A 15,507-nucleotide genomic window follows, 5' to 3' on the forward strand; every position below is an offset into this window, starting at 1 on the left:
AACGTAAATAACAACGCAAATATTGTTCATGTTGTTGTTTATGACAAAAATATTCGTGATAATCTAAATGTAGTGCTTTCGCATTTATATATTAGGTTTTACAAGTTCCTGTTAATCACAACGATTTGGATATAGTACAGTTTGTATTCCCTTTTAACTGCCTTTTGATATAGTATAATCTGTCAGCTCTTTCATCCCTTATTAAACTTTAAAAAATTTTCATGAGCGAGCTTTGTTTTTCACTATTTTGTAGACCAAACTCTTACCAAATACACTGTCCGAGTGATGCCTTAGGATTCTAACTTTTTTTTCCCGTATATTTGTGTAATTCCACATCCAGTGTCAGCTGCTGCTCTCCCATTCTGGTCAGACACAACAATTCCTCTCCAAAGGAATCAAGGACTCAGGCCCTGAGAAATGTAAATAAAAGTGAGTTGGGGGGAGCAAGCTTGGGGTAAATTACTTCATTACCTGAAGCTGTCATTGGGTGATTAATCCTCAATTTTCTGCTCACTTTTATTCTCTCGTTTTACTGCTTTTTATTCTCTTAATTTTCTATTTCCCGATGAGTTGGTTGCTTTATGTTAATGCATTTCCCCATAAATGTTCCTGAATGTAAATAAAACAAGCCTTATTTATTAATCAACCTGAAATTCTACTGCATCCGATTCATAAAGTAGGAGATGCTCATTGTCCTGCCTTACCAGATATCACATTTCCACTTACAAAATATCACAGATGCTGTACCTTGTACTGAATTGCTGAAAGCTTATCAAAATTCCAAATCTGAATTTGTCAGCAATGTTCCACGTGGAACTTAAGTTTATTTCCAGCAGCACTGGAAGTGAATGAGGTAAAAGTGACATAGTGTGTTTTACCAGGGGCCCTGAGGCACAGAGCACGCAACTTCTGAAGTCCTTAAAACCCATTTTTAGCATTTTTTTTAAAATAACCAGTTGAAATACCCAGTATCTTCTGGGTGTTTCTGCCTCAACTGAGAGAGGAGGAAAAAAAAGAGGGAGAATTAAAGAACAGTGGTATAAAACTAATGAGTGCAATATCCTTAGTGAAGAGCAAGCGCCTGAAGTGAGCTTCCTGAATCACATACTTAACAAATGTATTTAAACCTCCACTAATTACTTTTCATTCCAATGGAACTGCTCGTAGATGCATTTTTCAAAGAGAGGAGTGCTTGAAACACAAATGTGCTGTTTCAGAGTGAAGGGAGCTACAATTAATTAAACATGGCACCACATTCCTTTATCATCATTTTCCTGTCCCTGGGAGCTACTGGTGGGACCTGCAGCCACAGGGCTGATTCCATGTGCTGGTTTGGATGGGAAATTGGGCAGGAATGTTTGGATGGGATAATGGGCAGGAATATTTAGATGGGATATTGGGCAGGAATATTCAGATAGGACAATGGGCAGGAATATTTGGATGGGATATTGGGAGGGAGGGCAGGCCCTCCAAAGCACAGGGTACCCAGAGAAGCTGTGGCTGTCCCTGGATCCCTGGAAGTGTCCAAGGCCAGGCTGGACAGGGCTGGGAAGAGACTGGGATAGCGGAATGTGTCTCTGCCATGGCAGAGAAGGAATGAAACAGAATTTAAAGTCCTCCCAAACCCATCCTGAGATTCTGCTGAGGCTGGAACAGACCCTGAAAACCATCGAGCTACCCACGAGGCTGCAGTGTAGCACTGAGCTAAGGAGGAAAGGAAAAAAACAATAAACTGATGGAAAAGCGCCGTTTACAATTCCTGCTCCTCGCGTGTACAACACTGTGATAACTGATGAAAGGTTCGTGTTAGTCATAAAAGTATTGGGGTTTGTATAAACCCCTGAAGTGAGGCATGGATATTAGGTAAAATATATGATTTGAAATTCTGTTTGAAATCCCCCGGTTATGCTAAATAAGTTGTACCTACTACCAGTTTGCAAAATCAGACCTTCCGATAGATTTTGCAAAATCAGACTTCGTGCCTTCGTTTGATCAATGCTGCCTACCTACAAACACCAGACTTCCCAACTTTTGCCAGTTTTTATCTACCAAGACCAGATGGTTATCTATGAGACTGACTATCACCCAGAGACTTTACGAATGTTTATTCGACCACCACTCTTTACCCGGCAAAGTTATGACAGCAAAACCCCCCCAAAATTATTGGTTACAAGGAGAGACCATACTGTAAGAAGAGGCTGCAAACCAAGGCTCGTGGGCAGTGACCCCTCACGTTCCCCGGCGCTGCTTCCTCCGTCTATATCAAATAAACCAATCTCAATTTTGCCGAATAGCGAGACTTTTTGTTTCTCACTGATAACAGCATCCCGAGCACCCTCAGCGCCTTCCGGGGGGCTCCATTTCGGCACGGCTGGGCGGGAAATGGCGGCGCCGGGGCTGGGCCGGGTCCGCCCTCAGGGCCCCGCCTGCGAGTGAAGGACGGCGGGCGGGCGGCTCCAGCCCCGGCCCCGGCCCCGGCTCAGGCACCGGCCCCGGCTCGTTCCCGGCCTCGCTGGGGCAGTGTCGGGGATGGCAGCGGCTCGGCGGGCGCGGGCGGGCGGTGCTGGCGGCGCGGGGCCGCGGTTCGGGCGGGCGGCCGAGCCGGAGCCGCCGGTACCGCAGGGGCTGCTGCGGCTGGCCCGGCGCAGCGGGCAGCTCAACCTGGCGGGACGCGGCCTCACCCACGGTGGGTGAGGAACCCAACCCGGTGCTGCTGGTGCCGGGGAGCTCGCGGGATCCCCGGGGAGGGGGGATGCGGGAGTGGCTCCTGGGGAGCGCCGTCTGCTCGCCGTGGACTCGCTGCAGGCTGGTTGTGGCATGTTTCCTTTTACCTCTGCAAAAATACATCTAGAACGCAATGGGCTCTAGTCCGTTCTAGTCTAGTCTAGACTATAGTAGAGTAACTACAGGGATGTGTGTATTTTAAATATATATATGTGTGCGTGTGTGTGTGTATATACATATATATATGTAACTATTATACATATTTATATATATGTATCTATGTGTATCTGTGTATATGTGCATGTCTTTATATATGTACACACGCATGCATGTGCCTCCATGCATCCATATATATGTAATAATATAGTTATAGTTATAGTTTTAATTTATCTATGTGTGTCTGTGTGTGTCTGTGTGTATGTTCATGTCTTTATATATGTACACACACATGCACATACCTGCATGCAGCCGTATATATTTATATATCCATATATGTATCTATGTGTACCTGTGTATATGTGCGTGTTTTTATGTATGTATGTGCACATGCCTGCATGCAGCCATATATATTTATATATCCTTATAGATAGCATCCCCCAAGGCAGAAGGGCTGGAAGTAGGCGATCATTCAGATCCCTTCCCAACACACTCTGTGATTTTATACCCATTGTCAGCACTTGGGCAGTGAAATCTTGGAGCAAACACCCGCGGGGTTCAGCTCGCTTGTGTTTGTGCTGCAGTGCCCGAGCACGTGTGGAGGATCAACCTGGACACGCCGGAGGAAGCCCAGCAGAACCTGTCCTTCGGAGCTGCGGATCGCTGGTGGGAGCAGACGGACCTGACCAAGCTCATCCTGGCCTCCAACAAACTGCAGAGCCTCTCGGAGGACGTGCAGCTCCTGCCTGCCCTCACCATGCTGGATGTGAGTACAGGGATCCCTTGGTGCTCTCAGGATGTCCTGAATCTTTGTTTTCCATTTCCCTGGTGTGTTCGTGTCACAGGACGCACTGTGAAATGTGTCTTTGCTGCTGCCAGAGGGCAGGGATGGATGGATGGATGGATGGATGGATGGATGGATGGATGGATGGATGAAAGACTGGGAAGGAATTCCTGGAAAAAGCCCTCTGAGGTACAAATGAGTAACTGAATTCTAAAACCTGTCTTTTCCAGGTGCATGACAATCAACTGGCATCACTTCCTTCTGCTTTAGGGCAACTTGAAAATCTCCAAAAACTTGATGTCAGGTAAGGCCATGTCACAGAACAAGCACGAGAAATGCTGCAGTGACTTTCAGGTGTGAGTGAGAGATTGCAGGATATCAACACTTCTGTCAAAAAATTAATTCCAGATTACTCACTATAGAGTGCTATTATATTTTATGTATATTATATTATCAGTTTTGGATCAAAGCTGGTGGCCTTGGGTTTGTTGGAATTGTTTTCACTGATATTCAAAGTCACATTTGCTTGGAAGGTGCAAACAGTGGTGTTCGGAATAATCATACACAAAATATTTTTTTGCATTTATTTGCTTCAGTCTGGCAGTTCTGAGGATAAAACATTTCCAGTCGTGAATAATGCACATTGTAAATAACTGTGCAGATCTTGTTTGTGCTGGAAGGTTCAGAATTTTCTATTTACTGGGGTAATTTTGTGCACAAGGAGAGGTTATGCCACCACTCTGTGTGTGAAGTACATAAACAAAAACATCCTGGAATGTTGTAAGAATGTTGTTCAGAGTAGGATTAAAAAAATAAAATCCTGGAATGTTGTTCAGAGTAGGATTAAAAGTCTCCTTGAGCAAATAGATAAGTAATTGTTCCTAGGAGGCAGGTTTTCCTTAGAGGTGGCAGTGTCCCCACCGGCAGGCTGTGTGACACGAATGTTCTGTGTGCAGTTGCATTCCTAAAAACTCCCGAGTGCTTTTCCTTTCCCTTTGTGTTCCAAATTTCCACTTCAGCCACAACCAACTGAGGAGCCTTCCCGAGGAGCTGCTGCAGCTGCCCCGACTGAGGAGCCTCCTGCTGCAGCACAACCAGCTGAGCCAGCTGCCCGAGGGGCTGGGGCAGCTCCTGAGCTTGGAGGAGCTGGTAAAGCACAATTCCACACTTATTTCTTTCTTTGGAAAGGATTTATCCGTGTTTTCCCACTGCTGGTTAAAAATCCCTCAGATTCCCTCTGCCATCCCTCAGTGGCAGAACTTGGTGAATATTCCAGTGGCTGTTCTAAGATCAGTTAGTGCATGGTGGGGTTTGTTTTTAGTTTGTTCTTGGTCTGACATATTTTGGGAAAGCTGAAATCCCCGGTGATCTGTCAGTCCTGGGGGAGTTGTTTCTTCTCTCACACTTGTGCCTGTTGTCAGCCATCTAATTTTACTGTTCTGCCACTAATTAACTTTGCACTAGCAGCACTCCTGGGATGTTTCAGACACCTCTCATCTCTCTCTGTCTCTGTTTCAACCTGCAGGATGTGTCCAACAACCAGCTCACAGCCATCCCCAGCAGTTTTGCTCTGCTGGTGAACTTGGTGCGGCTCAACCTGGCCTGTAACCAGCTCAAGGAGCTGCCTGCAGACCTCAGTGCCATGAAAAGTAAATAACTTTCCTTGGGTGTTTAAATGCCAAACAGCCAGTGCTGTGCTTATGTTTAGCAGGGTTTTAAAACAGATCCTTAAAGAGTTACTCTCTCCTCGAGAAAATCAGAGTTATTGCTTCTAGAATCTGTTTGGCGAAATGTTGTGTTTATTTTAAATTAAACCCCAGGATAATTATGCTGCTGTGGAGAGGTGTTTTTATCTTCTCCTCTTTCTCATTGTCACTGGACATTGACTTCCACAGGTCTGAGGCAGCTGGATTGTACCAAAAACTACCTGGAAACGGTGCCACCTAAATTAGCAACCATGGCATCCCTGGAGCAGCTTTACCTGAGGAAAAACAAACTGCGTTCCTTGCCCGAGTTTCCCTCCTGCAAGTTACTGAAGGTGAGCTTGGGATGGCTGCTCTGCTGGAAATGCATTTGCTGTAAACTTTGAAATGATGACAGTGCCTTTAAACACAAGCTATGGCGAGGTGCTGTGATCAAATCCAGATGACAGCTCTGTGTTTAGAACTCTGTTTAATGCATCCCCATTCTCTCACTGCCCTCATTATTCAACCTTTTGAAAGATGAGTTTGCAGGACTTTCCAAAATTGGAAAACAAAAAGTGTTTAGGAGAGGAATGACTGAAAGATGTATCTAATATTGTTTGCAACAGTTACTTTTTTAATCTCTGGGAAGTTCTTCTGGATACATTTACTTTGTTCATTATAATTTTTTCTTTGTAACTATGGCATAAATACACTGTTTTTCCTTTTAACATAACCAGGTTATATCCAGGTATTCTGTGGGTAGATGAAAGAGAATCAAGATGTCCATATTCTCCACATCATCATACTGATGCCTGCTGATGTCATGATTTAGGAGATAAGTTATAAACTAATTTTACAACAGTTGTGGTGCTCTTTGTTCCTGTAGGAATTACATGCTGGGGAGAATCAGATTGAAATGCTGAATGCAGAGAATCTGAAACAGCTGAGCTCCCTGTGTGTGCTGGAGCTCAGGGACAACAAGATCAAGGCAGTGCCCGAGGAGATCACACTGCTGCAGAAGCTGGAGAGGCTGGACCTGGCCAACAATGACATCAGTAGGTAATAGTGGCACCTGGGCTGGGCTGAGCTGGGCTGGGCTGGGCTGGGCTGGGCTGGGTGGTGGCAGCTCCTTCCTTCCCTTCTGTGGGAAGGGCACTTCAGGAATAACTCAGTCATGGAAGGAAGGAACCCTCTGTGTGTTGTGGGATTGCTGTGATCAAACTGGGACTTGTGAAATGTTCTGTGTTCTGCCTGTGACTTAGCTGTGACTTGGAAGTGCTGTGAGGAGCAGCTGAGGGAGCTGGGAAGGGGCTGGAGCACCAGGAGAGGCTGAGGGAGCTGGGAAAGGCCTGGAGAATCCCTGAGGGAGCTGGGGAGGGGCTCAGATGGAGAAAAGGAGGCTCAGGGGGAATTTCTGGCTCTGCACAACTCTGTGACAGGAGGGGAGAGCTGGGGGGGATTTGGGATCTGCTCCAGGGAACAGGGACAGGAGCAGAGGGAATGAATGGCCTCAGGGCAGGCTCAGGGTGGACACCAGCAGGAATTTCCCCATGGAAAGCATGGTCAGGAATTGGAATTGCCCAGAGAGGTTTGGAGTGCCTATCTCTGGAGGTACCCAAGGAGGGGCTGGAGGTGGCACTAAGTGCTCTGGGCTGGGGGCAAGGTGGGGATTTGGCACAGCAGGGACTTGAAGGTCTGGGAGAGAGCTTTTCCAACTTAAATTTATTTGGGATCCTGCATCTTTTCCTTTGAACCTGAGCTTCAGGATCCTCTCTGAGCACCATTGCACATTCTTTAGCAGTTGTTTCCTCTCTGCAGGTTGCCTTACACCCTGGGGAACCTCCCTCAGCTGAAATTCCTGGCACTGGAGGGAAATCCTTTGAGAACCATTCGGAGAGACCTACTGCAAGTAAGCACTGGGGTTTGAGGGTCTGTGTGTAAACATCTGCACAGGAGGGAGCTGGAGCTGCTGGAGAGGGTCCAGAGGAGGCACCAGGATGAGCAGAGGGATTGAGCAGCTCTGCTGGGAGAACTGGGAATGTTCACCTTGACAGGAGAAGCTTTGGGGTGACCTCAGTGTGGCCTTGCAGGGCCTGAAGGAGCTGCAGGAAGCATGGAGAGAGACAATTCCCAAGGGATGGAGGGACAGGACACAGGCAATGGCTTCCCACTGCCAGAGGGAAGGGCTGGATGGGATACTGGGCAGGAATTGTTCCCTGGGAGGGTGAAAGGCCCTGGCACAGGGTGCCCAGAGCAGCTGTGGCTGCCCCTGGATCCCTGGCAGTGCCCAAGGCCAGGCTGGAGCAGCCAAGGAGAGTGGAAAGTGTGAGTTGTTCCCCAAAAAAAGGAGTCCTTAGGGCAGCAGGGAGGCTGGAGCCTGGGCACCTCTCCTGCTGCAGAATTCCCTGTTATTTTTTCCCTGGCAGGCTCCTCAGTGGTGCTGTACATTCCTACTTCTGTGCCTTTGCCAGGGTTGTAAAATCAATGTTCCTAAAGTGCTGGGATGCTCCAAAAATAAGCAGAACTGACAAGTGTGTGTTGCAATGCAATCTGTAACATCTGTCAGGAGAGGGAAGCCCTCGTGTGCCTGGCTGAGGGAGCAGAGTGTGCACTGAGTTAATGAACCCTTGTCCAGAGTGCTCCTGGAAAGGAGTCTGAGTCAGGACTGCTGCAGTTCTGCTGGTCCTGGATTCCTGAGGATTTGCTGCTTCAGCTGCAGTTGTCACTCCTGGGCTGGATTTCCCACCTGGAGCAAAGGCCATGCTCTATTTGTGCTGCCTGGATCCATCACCAACACTGTAAATTCATGTGGCTGCAATTTTCTCTACCTGGCTGGATTTTTTCCACTTGATTTAGAGGAGCAATTGATGGAGGAGCTTTAGGGCTCCCCAGGCACTGCTTGGAGCAGGTGGATATTGAGATAAAGGACAGGGCTGAGTGTAGAGGAGCAGCAGATTCTTTTCCTCTCTTCTCCAGCCCTGCCCAGCTCACCTTCTCTTCCTCAAGCCTCTCATTCCAGTCCCACCCCCATTCCTGGTTCTTGATGAATTTCCAGTTGATTTCTAGGAAATCCTGGTCTGTTTTTAACTCCCCTGCCATTACTGGGCTCTGGAATTTTACCTTGTTCTCTGTTTTCCTCCCCATGTCTGTTACTAAGATTTCACTTTGACCTTCACCTTTCCCTCACAATTTCCCAGCTTGGTTTCCCTTGCCATGCTCAGCACAGCCCCACTCTCCCTGCCTGTCTTGGGACAATTCCTTCCTTTCCAACATCCCCATTCCCTTTATCCCTCTGTGTTCATCCAGTCTCTCAGGCTGTATGAGCTGGAATGAGAAATGTTCATTGACATCCAGCAAGAGGTCAGTCCTTGGTTCTGAAACCTGCAAAATCATCCCCAAATCTGTAAAACCACACCCCAAACCTGCCTTTCCCCTAAAACAAGCAGTGCAGAGGAGATTGGGCTTCACTGCTCACAGGTTTATGCAGGTGGCAGCTGTGTCTGACCACTGGAAGTTGCTGTGTGAAGACTGAGGGAAATCTTTGGAGCTGTTAAAAATCCCTGCAAATGTTGCAACTTGCCCTGATTTTCTCAGAATTTATGATTTGGGCCATAAAAAAGGTAGCAGAACAATGAGCAGTCAGCCTCAGTGACAAGCTGTAAATGTGTTCTCTGCAGCAAATTGTGCTGGAGCTTTTTAAAAGGAAAATTAAAAGCTCATTGGAACTTTTTTACTTGCTCTTGGAAGTGGCAAAAATCTTCACATAAGGAGCTGCAAAAGCGGAGCCTGAGGCTGTGATTCAGAAATACTCAGCTGGAATAAATAAGTGGTAACTAAACAAGTTCCCAAGCTGCTGTGGGATTTTCAGTGGGGTTTTTAGTCAGGAGTGCTGTGGGCTGCCCCTGTGTGCTGGCATTGTCCCCCTAGCTGCACAAACACTGCTGAATGACTTGGGGTTTGTTTCTTTTTTAAAGAAAGGCACCCAGGAGCTGCTGAAATATCTGAGAAGCAAAATCCAAGGTATGTTGCTTTCTTCCCCTTCCTTTTAAGGAGAATATTCTAAGAAATTAAAGTAAATTAGAACTTGAGGAGGATGGTTGTTTAAATCCAGGTCCCCCCAGTTATCCTGCAGTAATAATTTCCTTTACTCAACAGCTTGCTGTGATATTTCTGTTTCTTTTCTTAGTAGCTAAGACTGAATAATAAACATTTTTAATTGAGGATTATCCTTTACAAAACCAGACTCACCCTGCTCAGCTGGATGGGAATTCCCATCTCAGGCGTGCAGGAGTTTTTTCATGTGGATTGTGGGGAGTAATCAGAAGGCACTTCATAGAGGAGGGTTTGTAAATATTAATGCTTTAACTGAAATTGTGGTCAGATGTGCTGGTGTGGATAAAGCTGTTCTAGGTGATAATTTCCAGTCAGAATTCCCTGTTTTTTGTAGTTTCCAGCTCCCTACCCCATGGAACAGAGCTTCACAGCACATCTCCAGTGCTCCCCCCCCCTTCTTCACAAAATCCAGGTCAACCCTTCTCTCTCCTTCACCCTAAAAGAACCCCTGAATCCAAGATGGTAAAAAAAAACCCAAAAAACCAAAAACCACCTTTATCAGGAAATGATTGAAATAATCTGAATCTGATGGTTGAATCAGATAATTAGAAATTATTCAGAAATAATCTGAATCTTGAGTTGAACCAGAGCAGGGCAGGATTAGAGGGAGGTGGTGGAATCTGCCTGGGGTCACTTAGAGCAGCTCAGCTGTGTCCCTGCACCCCTCTGGTGTCCCCAGATGATGCCCCTGGCCCCAATGAAGAACCTCCTGTGACAGCCATGACTCTTCCTAGCCAGTCCAAGGTCAACATCCACGCCATAACCACGCTGAAATTACTGGAATACAGGTATTTGGGAATATTACCCATTTCTGAAGTTGTAAGAACACTTTTATCCTGTTTGATGCTTGTGGGTTTTTATTTCCCACCTTCATTATCCACAAAGCTGTCCACAAATCCTGCATTTCCCCCTCTAATTCCTGTTCTTGGGAATGTGCAGATTTGGAGTGTGGGGTTTGATTGTTGCTTTTTTTCTTTTTTTTTTTTTTTTTCCATTATCGAATTTCCTGTAGTAACTCCTTGAAGGCTGAACCCCAGCAGGTGCTTTTAGTGCCTTTGAAACTCTTTATGATTTTCACTAAGTTCCAGAACATCTCGTAGGAGAGGAGTGTCTGCTCAGTTTTTCCTTAAATGAGCCTGGAGGGGTTGGGAAAGGGAAAAAAAAATAATCCAGTTGGGTGACATTGTGGACACGGGGCAGTGCTGGGAGCTTTCTGCAGCTGTTAGCTGTGTTCTGCTCATTATCTTCTCTAAAAGGAGGGGGAAATGCTCTGTTAATTCGTGGTTAATTGGTGTCACTCCCTCCCCAGTGACAAGCAGGCTGCTGAGATCCCCGAGGTTGTGTTCGATGCCGTGGGCTCCAATCCTGTGGCCACCGTGAACTTCAGCAAGAACCAGCTCAGGGAGATCCCCCCAAGGTATCCAAACTGGGATTTGCCCCCCTGCCTTTGTTTTCAGCATTCCTGAGCTGTTTGTGCACACAAATCCCAGCGGGAGGAGGCATCAGCCGCTGGGGCCAGCCACAGCCAAGGAGAAACTTTCCCCGGCACTGCTGGCAACAAATAACCCCTCTGTGTCAGCAGGAAGGTTGCTGTGTCTCTGGGAGCCCCAAAAGATCATCCACACTGGTTTTTGACAGCTGAATTTATTCCTAAGTGTGCTGAGCAGACACTCTGGCACAGACAGCTTGGAGAGGTGCAATCCCAGAGGGACAAAAAGGCTTCTGGAGACTCAGTTTTGGGAGCTGCTGCTTGTGCATCCCGTGCTTTGTCACTGTGTGAGGCTGCTGGATTCCCTGGGATAGGTGTGGGGGAGTGTGCAGTGAGCTCCGTGCCAGTGCAGACAGGAGTGTTTTCTCATTTAATTGCCTTTTGTTTCAGACATTCTGTTTGAGGGCTTCAACAGGGAGCTTTTGGAGCTGTTAAAACTTTTACAGCAAAGCGTGTTAGTACAATAAATAACCTTCCACATGGAGCAGCAGGTACTCCCAGAGTTTTTAACAGCACAACAAGGGACCAGAAACAAAAGATGGGGAAAAATAGGACTTTTTTCCAGGTTTTTTGGCTGCAGAAGAATGTGGGTAAAGTCTGTGTTAAAACATCTCCAGGGCAGGAGGTGGCAGTGATGTCACCTGTGCCGTGGTCTCTGAAATAGCTCCTGACTGCATTACTGAGAAGGCTTTGGCAGCAGTATTTGTGGGAGAAAATGCAATCTGATAACTGTAGATAACTGATTTGAGCTTTGCCTTACCCCACATGTGAGGCTGGAGGAGCAGCAGCTCTCTCAGGTGACATCCCATGATCTCCCTAAAATCCCTTCAGAAAAAAACACAACGTGTCCTTGATTTGTGGAATAAACCAGGTTTTTAAATAACTTACAAAGCAGCCATGATGAGAGCATTTTCCTTTTGTGCTTCAGGCTTGTGGATCTGAAGGACTCAGTTTGTGATGTCAGCCTGGGCTTCAACAAAATCTCCTCCATTTCCTCAGAGCTGTGCCTGCTCCAAAAATTGACACATTTGGATCTCAGGTTGGTGATGGTTTTTTTGCACTTCCTTGCCTGGGAACTTTTTTCCCTGCCTCCCTAAAGCAGCCATCTGTTCCAGTGGGATGGCAGCACTGAAATCATCTCTCACTCCCAAAATTCCTCCGTGGCAGAGCTGGAATAGGATGTGGCCTAAATTTGGGCCTGGCTTAAAGAAGACACACGAAGAGATGGAGCAGTTCTGAGACTTGCTGGAGGAGAGATCCTGCTTCAGTCAGAGAAGGGTTCTGAGCTGTTTCTATTTCAAAACACTCCCACCACCTTCAAAAGAAAACCATACCACAAAATCCTGGGAATTAGGACAGGGAAGGTGCAGATTTTGTTGCATTGCTGGAAAGAGAGGCAAGAGATGTTGCCACTTTGCCTTCTCTGATTCCTGAGACATGCTGGCATTGTTTAGATCAGGATGAGCTCAACCCATGGATTTTGGGGAGCTTTAGAGTGACCTGAGTGATTCACTTGGGCACCAGGGTCTGGGCACTTGGATAAGTTTTCCTCTGGAAACAAGGAGCTCAATTTCCAGGCAGGTTTGTGCAGTTGGTGGGTGCTTGGGAGTACTTGGGAATCTTTTAGAGGACAGGCTTTGAGTGTCCTCCTAGCAGAAATGGGAATCCCTGGCATGCTCTTGCCCCTGTCATGAGGCAGTGAAGTGGCCCCAGATTTTGTAGCTGATCTGGGAATTCTCAGCCAAGCCCCTGACTAAGTTTAGTGCTTGTTTGTCTTTCTTTGGTAACAGGAACAATGTTCTGACAGCCTTGCCTGAGGAAATGGAGGCACTGAAAAAGCTGCACACAATAAATCTTGCTTTTAATAGGTGAGCAATTCTTTAGATTTTTTAAAATACAATAATAAAAAGAGCTGGGCTGAATTTGACACAATTTTCTGTGATGTGAGAACAAGGAGTCACTTCGATGAGCTGGGAGCTCCCTTGAATGCTCCTCTTTTGAATGCCCTGTTTCTGACTACTCCTCCTTTCTCTTCCTGAAGATTTAAGGTGTTTCCCAGTGTCCTGTATCACCTCCCAGCCCTGGAGACCATCCTGCTCAGTAACAACCAGGTGGGATCCATTGACCCCGTGCAGCTGAAGGGTTTGGACAAGCTGGGAACTCTGGATCTGCAGAACAACGACCTCCTCCAGGTGCCCCCAGAGCTGGGCAACTGTGAGAACCTCAGGTGTGTGGGTTAGAAACACATTTTCTATCTGAGTTCTTCAGGGAATGTTTGCCAGAGGAAAAAGCACCCAGTGGCAGGGTGCTGGGTTTGCCTGAAAAGGGTCTCTCTGACCATCTGTAGAACAGGGCAGTTTTTTCCATCATCTCTTGCTTAAAATTAAAAAAATAATCTCAGCACTGCAGAGAACTGTGGGAGTTGTTCCATCATTCAGAGCTGGTGTTGAGGGTCTGTGGGTTGTGTGAAGCTCATGCTGGAGCCTTGGGCGTGACATTTCCTGTGCTCTCAGTCACACTGCTGGTGCACCACCCATTGAGCAGGGAGGTTGGACCAGCTGCTCCCTCCCAGCCTGAGCCACTCTGGAATTCTGCTTCTGTATTCTAGAAGTTCTCTTCTTGCTCCTGCTGAAGGAGTGGGGTGTGTGCTACACCCCCACTCATTTCTCAGCATAAATTAAAATTCAGCTGCTGAGAGCGAGGGAAGCAGAAACCCAAACTCCTTTAGCAGGACAGAAGAGGAATTACCCAGGAATTTCAAAGGCCTCAGAAATCTGTGTGCAGTGGATGAATGTGTGGGTACAAGGAGTTTTGATCCCAGTAATGAATCCCTGTTTGCAGGAGCCTGCTGCTGGAGGGGAACCCGTTCCGCACGCCCCGAGCTGCGGTGCTGGCCAAGGGCACGGCTGCTGTGCTGGAATACCTGAGGAGCCGAATTCCCTCCTGAGCCCTGGGCATCCCTCCTGAGCCCTGGGCATCCCTCCTGATCTCTGGGATCCCTCCTGAGCCCTGGGCCTCCTTCCTGATCTCTGGGATCCCTCCTGAGCCCTGGGCATCCTTCCTGAGCCCTGGGCCTCCCTCCCAAGCCTGGCCTGGCCAAGGGCACATCTGCACTGCTGCAATCCCTGCAGAGCCACATTCCAGCCCCACAGGAGCAGCCAGGTGTCCCCTGTCCCCCCAGCACCCCTGGGCTCCACTGCCTCCATCCCTCTGCTCCTGGCTGGGTGTCTGTGTGGCCTCGAGCCTTTGCTGCAGTGTTAAGAACCCAGGTGTGAAACATTCCCTGCCCTCTGCATGTTCCAGCAGGGATTTCACTGTTTACACTGTTTGTAATACAGGACAGCAGGGAAAGCTGCCTTCAGCCACGGTGTTTTCCTGCAGCTTTGGAGAGTTGGCACCATCAAGCACTGAGGCCAAAGGCAGAGACAACACTGTGGTTTTTGTATCCCTGTTTTACCTCGTTTCACCAGAGCTGCCCCTGCTGTGAGTGTGGTGGAGTGTTTGAGCTGTGAGAGGTGAGAGGTGCCCCAGGTGTGTGCAGGGCTCACCTGAGTGAGGATGGGGCTGGTGCTGCACCCAGACAATAAATGTTCCCCTTGGATGTCTGCTTTGGGTCCTTCAAGCTGTAATTGAGCTTTGTGGATGGAACACTGAGCACTTCTCTTATTCAGAACTCTTCCAAATATCCTGCAGGTGCTGCCTTTAATGGTAACAGTGCTGTGGGTGGGCCTCCAGCACCTTCCAGTGTCTGAAAATCCCATTTCATGGGGAAATTCTACCCTGAGCCTCCCCTGGCTCAGCCTGGGGACATTCCCTCTCCTCCTGTCCCTATTCCCTGAGAGCAGATCCCAAATCCCCCTGGCTGTCCCCTCCTGTCAGGGACTTGTGCAGAGCCACAAGGTCCCCCTGATCTCCCTTTTCTCCAGGCTGAGCCCTTTCCCAGCTCCCTCAGGGATTCTCCAGCCCTTTTCCAGCTCCCTCAGGAATTCTCCAGTGCTTTCCCAGCTCCCTTCCCTGAACATGTTCCAGCCCCTCAGAGTCTCTCATGGACACAGCCCTGGAGGTTCTGTAGCACAGCAAGACTTAATACAGTTCTATATTAAATTTCCCAGCTTTTCAGTGTGTCCAGATGAAATAAAATGCTCTGAGCTCTCCCTCAGCTCTCCAGGTGTGGGAATTCCCTTCCAGCTGGAGCAGGGATGGCTCAGGGGGGTCAGGCCCAGCTGCATCTCCCTGTTGTCCCCAAGGAGGGGACCAGAACCTCTGGGAAGGAAAATGGGAGGCACTGACCTGTGTGGAAAAGGGGTTTGGGGCAGTGGGAATGGGAAGGGAGGATCTGGGCTGTGGGAAGTGGGTGGCAGTGCCTGCGTGCAGTGACAGCAGGGGACACCTGAAGGACACTTGTGCAGCTCCTTGGATGATGGAACTGCTGCTGCCCTCACCCCCTGCCCCTTTTTGTTTCCATACATTTTGTCCTTCCTGCATTTTTCCTTTCATCCATTTCTTCCCTGCCTTTATCCTTCCTTACATTTGCCCTTCCACACATCCAAAAGCCA

At 48.0% G+C, this 15,507-nt stretch overlaps 1 protein-coding gene across 1 annotated transcript; it reads left to right on the forward strand.

Annotated features, from left to right (window-relative positions):
- Positions 1 to 2,529: 2,529 nt before the first annotated feature.
- On the forward strand, positions 2,530 to 14,541 carry LRRC40 (leucine rich repeat containing 40). The gene is made up of 15 exons (XM_062497490.1): positions 2,530 to 2,686; positions 3,465 to 3,646; positions 3,895 to 3,968; positions 4,684 to 4,813; positions 5,190 to 5,313; positions 5,560 to 5,702; positions 6,236 to 6,408; positions 7,168 to 7,258; positions 9,324 to 9,369; positions 10,142 to 10,250; positions 10,772 to 10,879; positions 11,880 to 11,990; positions 12,742 to 12,819; positions 12,993 to 13,178; positions 13,793 to 14,541. Exons 1-15 carry the CDS (start codon positions 2,530 to 2,532, stop codon positions 13,896 to 13,898), a joined length of 1,818 nt encoding a protein of 605 aa, XP_062353474.1. The 3' UTR covers positions 13,899 to 14,541.
- Positions 14,542 to 15,507: the final 966 nt, after the last annotated feature.

The sequence above is a fragment of the Cinclus cinclus genome, chromosome 8, assembly GCF_963662255.1.
Source record: "Cinclus cinclus chromosome 8, bCinCin1.1, whole genome shotgun sequence".
Classification (NCBI taxonomy): Eukaryota; Metazoa; Chordata; class Aves; order Passeriformes; family Cinclidae; genus Cinclus; species Cinclus cinclus.